This window comes from Helianthus annuus, chromosome 13 (genome assembly GCF_002127325.2).
Source record: "Helianthus annuus cultivar XRQ/B chromosome 13, HanXRQr2.0-SUNRISE, whole genome shotgun sequence".
NCBI classification, from domain to species: Eukaryota; Viridiplantae; Streptophyta; class Magnoliopsida; order Asterales; family Asteraceae; genus Helianthus; species Helianthus annuus.
In genome coordinates, this window is record NC_035445.2 from 106606324 (window position 1) to 106614479 (window position 8156).

At 30.5% G+C, this 8156-nt stretch overlaps 1 protein-coding gene across 5 annotated transcripts; it reads left to right on the top strand.

Annotated features, from left to right (window-relative positions):
* The first annotated feature begins 1868 nt into the window (after window positions 1–1868).
* LOC118485566 lies at window positions 1869–7504 on the top strand. 5 transcript variants are annotated; one of them, XR_004876676.1, is made up of 11 exons: window positions 1869–2235; window positions 2683–2748; window positions 2829–3211; window positions 3750–4081; window positions 4172–4221; window positions 4823–4872; window positions 5193–5331; window positions 5735–5819; window positions 5908–5997; window positions 6143–6237; window positions 7277–7504. XR_004876676.1 is itself a non-coding variant. In XM_035981783.1 (6 exons), the coding sequence occupies exons 3-6, from the start codon at window positions 3158–3160 to the stop codon at window positions 4217–4219; spliced, it is 333 nt and encodes a 110-aa protein (XP_035837676.1). In that variant the 5' UTR covers window positions 1869–2235; window positions 2683–2748; window positions 2829–3157; the 3' UTR covers window positions 4220–4411. The 5 variants fall into 5 exon arrangements, 2 of the variants coding, with proteins under 2 accessions (XP_035837676.1, XP_035837677.1); XR_004876675.1 differs by having other exon boundaries at window positions 2829–3038; window positions 3141–3211; window positions 4172–4872; XR_004876674.1 differs by having other exon boundaries at window positions 4172–4872.
* Window positions 7505–8156: the final 652 nt, after the last annotated feature.

Here is an 8156-nt window from a genome sequence, read left to right on the forward strand (position 1 = left end):
AAATATAATAATAAATAATAGTTTTGGTGGAATCACAAAAAGGAAAATAAACGGTGAGAAAAGAGAATGGATCCACTTTGTAACTTTAGGGTTTAACTTAGAAAATCTCCTGGTATAAATTTTGGGTATAACTTCTAAGCTATATATATATATATATATATATATATATATAATATATATATATAATGCACTCGTGGTAAGTATAGTACCCCTAATTCAATCTTGTCCCGATGTCCCGAGACAGAATCCCAACGAACTTAGTCGGGCAGAGCCCTGACATGAGTTATGGGTTCCAGATCAATCGGAAAGGGTAGCGGTGATCGGAAGTTACAATACTTAAAACAAGGCATGGCTTTGGAGTATAATACTAAAGAGAAAAAAAATAGAATTAAGAGATAGGGAGAGGGGGGCCAGAGCCACAGAGTGTGAGAAACAAAAGAATGAATGTTGCTTTTTTATTTATACGAAATGGTGGACTTGGGGTGTAAGTTTTAACCTCCACGCATGCATTTACCATTTAATGCAAAGAACACGTAAACTTTGAACATTCCATGCAATTGTTTTGTTTGTAATTATTTTATTTTATTTAATATATATATTATTATATTCCATATGTTTATCTTTTAGTCTTTATCATTATTATTTTATTTTAAAGTTGGTCACGTACGTCCATTTAAAAAAAGTGGGATTTACTATTATTATTTTATTAATTTACTTATTATAATTAATTCAACTGCTTCACTTATTTGACGCTTATAACTTCTAAAATATGACGTTTTATAAAATAATAAATATGTCATTAGAATGAGAATAATTTTATCTACATTTTGAATCAAGTTTCATTAAAAACATAGTAGGTTCAAATATAATGTATTTTTATAATTTAATTATTTAAACGATTCCTGGGTCCGACTAGGTACTTCATATTTCTAATAGTTAACTTACCCGTAATCTACCTGTCTAATAATATAAGTTATTATATACTTTTACTTTATTTGGAAATGTCACCTATATACAGGCCAATTATAATATTTCAACCAACTATATAAAATAGTGTTTAAAACTATTTGGGTTGAATATTTATATTAAAAATAAACTAGTTACTAGTTACTAGTGGTTAATAAATTTAATCAAACCTATAATTTTTATATAAAAATAGGAATGTTACATTCTCCCCACCTTGTTTTAAATCTCGTCCTCGAGATTTGGGTTACGATATTTCTTTTTGACTTTATGTCATATTTTAGTCAATAAAAACAATATTAAGGTAGCTGACACAGAATTAAAATATCAAATTTTGGGAATACGAGTTGTACATTAAGTAGGATTCAATGGTTCAACTGAATTAGTTCAAGAAATTGATGACAAACGAATGAGATAAAATGATATAATTTCTGAAGTGACTAGGTTCAAACCAAAAGATATATGATCAATAGATATGAATGTGAATGACTTTTAGAATCAATAAAATTCTTTGTCAAAAGAAAGCTTACTTTGATTGGCAACTGAGGAAGACTTAGAATCGACAGGGTCAAAATGAAATAAAAACATGAAAATAATTGTCAATATTATGATATGAGAAAATCAATGTGCTGAGATGAGTGAATTGTAAGGATACATGAAAAGACAATAGAGTTAGTGTATTATTATTTTAATATATAATTGCAAAAATTTTATTTTTCTTGAATAATATATATTTATATACACCTATGGCCAGTGCTTAGTCGAAATTATATAATATTTATTACTATATTAGAGGTATTGTAAAAAGGAAATACTTATATTTGGAGTCCAGTTCACATTTATCCAATTCAATTATAGTAATCTATGTAAAAGGAAACTTAGATCCAAATGTGTACTCGTATCTATATATATTAATAAAGGAGATGATTTGGGCTATTTGTCCTTGGATGGTGAAGCCAATTTGATGATGTGGCATGTTATGGTGGATTAGAGGTTGATTTTGGGAGGGAATCCATCTCAATTCTCAATACACAAACCAAAATCAACTCTGGACGCGGGATCCGACTACATTTGGGTCACCCATGTTTTCAAATGGATCATATATATTCCTTTTTAACGCTTTCTTCTCTCCCGTAACTTCATTTTTCAGAAACCCTAAATACCAAACATTCTTCTCCTTCACGCTACAGGATCCCAATGTTCATCCTTCTCCTTCTTCAACTTCTTTGATCCATCTGGTGGTTGATTCTATCAACAAACCCTAATCGCCAAGTAAGTTCTTCTGTTTTTGTGTAGATCTACGAAATAATTTCAACCAGAAAAAGAATAAAAAAAATCTAGATCTGTTGGATTACAATTGAAAGCAATAGATAAACAACCCAAATTTCAATTTCATTTGGGTTCGGTCAGTGTAATTATGCTCATGATGCGTTCAGTGTTTGTTGAGTAATTATTAAAGGTTCTCTTATTTTCTGATGATGTATTCTTATACTATGTATATCCAATTACTATGTATATCCAATTACTTAGCTGCAATATGATTACTTACTATGAAGAATTTTTAGTTGTTTTCAGAGTTACTTTGCTGAAATATGATAGCTTATTTGATTCATATACAGATTCTAATTTACCAGCAGTTTTTTCTTTACATATGAATACAATGAAAGTTCATGATATGATTAAACAGTTATTTTATTCTAATTTCTTTTTTTTTTCCAGATATTGTCGTATCAATTCGGCACTTGGTTCTTTAAGGTGCTCCTTGATCCAACTTCTTCTCAAGTGGTACTAATATTCTTTTATATGTTTTTACCATTATTTCAATTGATTTTAAGAATTGTTATAATAATAATTTTTTTTTGCAGCCAGTGCCTCATAATGTCGTATTAATTATCAGTTCTTCAAAGGGTATTTTGAGATTTATTTTACGTACATATAATGAGGGGCATCTATGCATTCGGAAGGTACTGTCGAGAGTTTTAACTTTCTGTCAAATTATCAAAGCTCTTTGAAAATCACCAAGTTGTATGTGCACATGGTAGATGAAACTGGCCTTTTCAATTGTCTCTGACTTGGTATGCTATTTTATAATTAAGAACTTGGTATGCTATTTAATAATTGTTTCTCAATTTTAAGTGAAACAGTGCCAAATAAATGAAAATTTTTCCCTTCTTTAGTTAAGGTTAATAGAGTCATGGCCGTAATGGAACGTGCAAGGGCGAAGCTACATAGGAGCCAGGGGATACAGGTAACGAGTCAGAGTAAGTTAAGTTCGATTGGCCAAAATTTCTAAATTATAGTTAGAAGTATATTTTATCTTTTATATTATAAACATCAATTTTCACTTACATTTTATCTTTTGGATCGCCGGTGAACTAGAACCTGACAGTTTTCCTCCCATTTCGTAGGTATGGTATTGAAGCCCCAATACCATTGACTATGTGTGTATTAGACAAAAATTTTGATCTTACTGATGAGTATTGTCTTTTGTATTAAATTTCTGGTTGAAAATACTTTTGTACTCAAAATGGGAAAACATGTTAATGTGAAATTTGTAGTAACAATTCACAATTTGATCTTTCAGTGAACAATGCTAATATATTTGATTGATTAATGTTATTGTGTTTGATTTAAAAGTTTTCTTTCATGAATGCTCTGGACTTACTTTATGTGTCTTTGATATATTAATGTTGAAAATGAAGGTTTTTTTATTAGTTATATGATCCTATCATCCTATTTTACTTATAATATTTTTATTTTATTATTTATAAATGCATGGATTGAAGATGGGTACCTATCATGGTTCATTAAGTACTAAAGGTTTATCAAAAACTCAACTTGGTGGTGTCATATTTTGTGCCAATAAAACAAAAGTCAGCAAATGCATTTGCAAGAAACTCTTTGGTGAGTTATCTATTTCGACTGATGATTACTTTTTTTCTCATGCAAATCCTTCGTTCATGGTTAACCTGTAGGTACTATTGTTGCACTTAATAATTCTTTAGATGAACTTAGATATGATCATGTGAAATCAGTTTATCTTCTTCTGCAAAGTCACCAATATGCACCTCCTTTTAACGGGTCAAAGATGTGCGTAGAAACTTTGATGACTTCCCATGTAAGGTTTTAGCATTAATACACTGTGTTTTTATATATTACTTTTACTAGATATTTCACTTTTAACAATTTTATATAATGTTTTGTGTAGGAATGGTATCCTCTTTATTTCAAATGGTTAAGCGAAAGCGTGAATTAGAGGTGATAATCTCAACCTGGGTTATGTGTAATTTGTAAATGGGTTGATTGTTGTGTTTGATACATTTTTTTTTATTTCTTTGTAGTTAAATTGAATTAATATGGCCACTCATGTATATATTGTGGTAAATGTGAGAATTCTATGCAGTTTTTTTTTTTGTAATTAAATGATACTCATCCATCAAGTTCATTACTTGAACTCGTGCGAATGCTTTGAATGCTTTTTGATGATGAACATTTGGGTTGGAAAACAATCACGGAATGTAGGAAGGCAAGTTTTTTTTTTACTACACATAGTATTAGCCAAAGTGTTGGAAAAGTCCTTCTGTTGAGCCGATTTGACAGTGGAACGCCATATAAGGCCTCGAGGTAGTCTAATCTGTTACTCTCTTTAATTTCACGTACGTTTTCATTTTTTTGTATGTTAGTGAACTAGATATACATGTATTTTTTCCTGCCTCGAGGTTGACCCGTTTATTTTCAACCATATATCTTTGTTCAACTTATTTGATCTATTAGAACAAAACATAATCTGATTTGACCCATTATTAATTACGTAAGTGAATCACCATTGCCGGCTCTAACCTGTAATCCTTTTCTATAGGGTTGTATTCATCAAGAAAAAGCTAGGGTGATTCTGCAACATTATCAATGGTACTTCCTTAATAGCTACCTATACTAATTAAATTTTATATCGGCGGTTTAGGTGTGGTAATGTCGTCATTCTTGAGCTGGATAAGAACGGGAATCTGAATAAACAGTTTCGATTATTTGAAGCGGCTCAACAGATTTGTTAATAAGATCCACAGTTTCGAGTATAAATAGTTTCGAGTATTTAAATGTTAAATGGTTAAGTTTTGAAGTAATAATAGATTTGAATGTGCAGCTTATTCCCAACCTTTGAAGTAATAATAGAATTAAAGATGTTAGTTTCTCAAATTGTTGAGTTTTGTTATAGTAACAAGGAACTTCAGATTATTGTAGGAAGAACTTGTGCATGGAGAAAAAGGGCACTGGAGATGGTATTGTGAGCTATGGAATGGATGATGGGGATGACATTTATATGCTTTCTTGGACATGCACCATTATTTGACCCCACAATGTGTTGCGTAGGTTGAGTATTACTTTGAGCTTTGAGCAATATCCATGGGTCGGTTCATGTAATGGGTAATTTTGTGTGGGTTAAAACAATTCAGGGTCGGTGATTCAAGATGATGTGTGATTAACTTCAGTGATCTGAATTGGTTTTGTATTGTGATTTGGGTAGATATATAATGTAGATCAAGTATTAAAATCTTCATTTTTGAAGGGATATAATGAAAACTGAAACTAATTTTTAAAGGATACAAATGAAAATTACCATTTTTTAAAAGATAAGAAAAGTTTCTTTTATTTGTTGTCTGATATACTTTAGGTCCACACTGAATGACTATAGTGCCCTCAAATCACAAATTCACACCTAACACTTAAAACAAATGTGACTTTTCTGCCTTTTTTTTTTTTTTACCTTTTACAGCTCCTTAGGGTGTGCGTGTGCACTCCCCCTCCTAATAAGGTAGACATGCCATTGGTTGGGAAACGGGTCAAAACGAGTATTTGGGGTATGTAGGTGTTCTCCATTCACTCTTATATTTTATATTATTTATTTATTTTTGTAATCTGAAGAGTAGGTTTGTATCAAAATTTCAGGTTGGTATGGAAAGTCTCCCATTGGAGTTGGTTTAATCTAAATGAATGTATTTATGCCGGTTTAGAAGTTACTAAACTTATCGGCTATCTGTAAGTTTCGTGAATTCCTTTGATGACCTGCATTTCTTGTGTTTTATTTTAAATCGATCAAATGAGTAGAATTTAGCTAAATGACCTGCATAGTTTTAATACTAAACCGAAAATGTTTTTGTTTTGACCCTTGCTTTGTTCAAAGGTGCTTATCTTCATGTGTTCAAGCGAAATTATTCAAGATTCGCAGCAGATATTCAACAAGTTTTAAGGCCTGAAAGACACCTTAATGGTTCTACTGTGAGTCATTTTTGGTCCATGTTGAAATTACTTGATTTTTTTGTTCAACTTGAAAATATACCAAATGATGTCTCTGAATTGGTCTTAAAAGTAAAACTTAAATATGTTGATTTAGTAATTTTACAATAGTTTTTCCCTTTTACTACAATATAATACTTCACTGAGGTAAAAAAGATCTCAATGTACAACACATGAAATTATGAAAATAGACTATTATGTAAAGAGTCTGGTACTTTTGGGAACACATGAACTGAATTGCTTGATGCTTAACAAGACATTTACTCAATTCGGTTAAAAAATAGGATCATTTTTTATTTTTATTTTTTTGTGTTTGCTGTGTAGTAGTTCTAGGGTTCCGTCACCTGACCCGCCCGGTTTGCCAGGGATTCTGATGATGGTTTAATGAGGTTAAAGTGTTGCTCCTCCAAAATGGACCATGCAAATTATTGATGACATGAATCATAATTACCTAAAGTTATAATTTTGCTTAAGCTATAATATTATTGAAATACGTAGACATTATAATGTATTTTCTTATCTTTTAGAAATTGTCTCTTACTCCACTATTGTTTCCTTTTTTTCTCATTTTGAGATGATTGGGAATATATTAGTTCTAAGGCTATGTGTTATGGAGGCTTGGTTGGAGACTCGGTTGAAAAAAAAGTGTTGTCACATAGGTAACACGCAGATACATTTATTTCTCACCTACAAGTGCCAAAAAGAGGTGTAATGGAAGGGGCTTAGTTGAGGGCTTGATTAGTGAAATAATGGATGGGCACAAGTGAAATAAGATATCTTTGATTAGAGGCAGTTTACTTATCTTTTAGTGTGTTAAATTATAATTTGAATGTGTTACTGGGTTGATGGTCAAGTGTTTGAAACTTTATTAGATTATGTAATGTGGAAATTTTCTTAAAATAATAACTATTAATTATTTGATGATTTCCTAATTTAATTCATATAGGAATTAATTTACTATAGAGCAGTATACAACACGTAAAATACGATATTACTAATTGTTGGTCTACTCTTTTAACAGTCGGTATAACAAAGAACAAGCAGCTCTTTCATAGTTCATATCTTTCCAAAGCAAACCGAGAGAAGCACCAGATAAATGCAACATTTCTTTCATTTCGGAATATAACAGTTAGTAGTCTATGTAATATGTCATTTTATTTGCATTTATTTTATTTATATACACAATGTAAAGTAGACTTATTCAAAGATTGGCCACTTTATTGTATTTGACATGATTTATGTATCAAAGTTTGATATAACATTTTTTACATTAAGAAGCTTTGTTTCGTCCTCCGGAATGACGCGTTGCATATGTTAAGCAAGAAGTTTGGGTTCCAGTAATTTAATATTCTTTTAATAATCATGTAAACGAATATGATCAATTTTTGTTTTCTTTGTCTTATATTTGATAAGTATTTATAATTTTCATCTACCTGCAATGACATTTCGATATATAATCAGAAGTGTTAACTAAATTGATTCAGTGACCAAGGTGTTGATGGGTAATTTCATTTAGTTCAAAAAACTTTATTTCCACACTAAATATAGGTTGAAGAAGATAGAATATGGAGGTGGCAAGATGGTCGGGTTGAAAACAGACTGTCCAGGTCGGTTGAAGAAATTTTTAACAATTTGTGATTTTGTCTCATTCATGTATTTCAATTATTTAGGAACTACTTACCGCATTTAAAATGAATTTATACAAATTTTTGAATGTTTTGGAACTACTTACTACATTGAATTCAATAGCAAGTACTGTAGTGGTGTACTAAAAATAGTATAATAGTAATGTGAAGTTTACAACAAGAAAAAGTTTAAGAAGCCGAATTAAAAAATTATGGTGGAGAAAGGGAAAAAAGATACTTTAGAGGTTAAAAATATTATTTTTATACTTTTATTTG

Bases quoted from the DNA above. Each gene is read 5' to 3' on its own strand.
- LOC118485566 (XM_035981783.1), top strand. From the start codon at position 3,158: ATGGCCGTAATGGAACGTGCAAGGGCGAAGCTACATAGGAGCCAGGGG. The intron at 3,212-3,749 runs GTAACGAGTCAG...CATGGATTGAAG, and splicing joins ATAGGAGCCAGGGGATACAG to ATGGGTACCTATCATGGTTC. The intron at 4,082-4,171 runs GTAAGGTTTTAG...TGTTTTGTGTAG, and splicing joins AAACTTTGATGACTTCCCAT to GAATGGTATCCTCTTTATTT.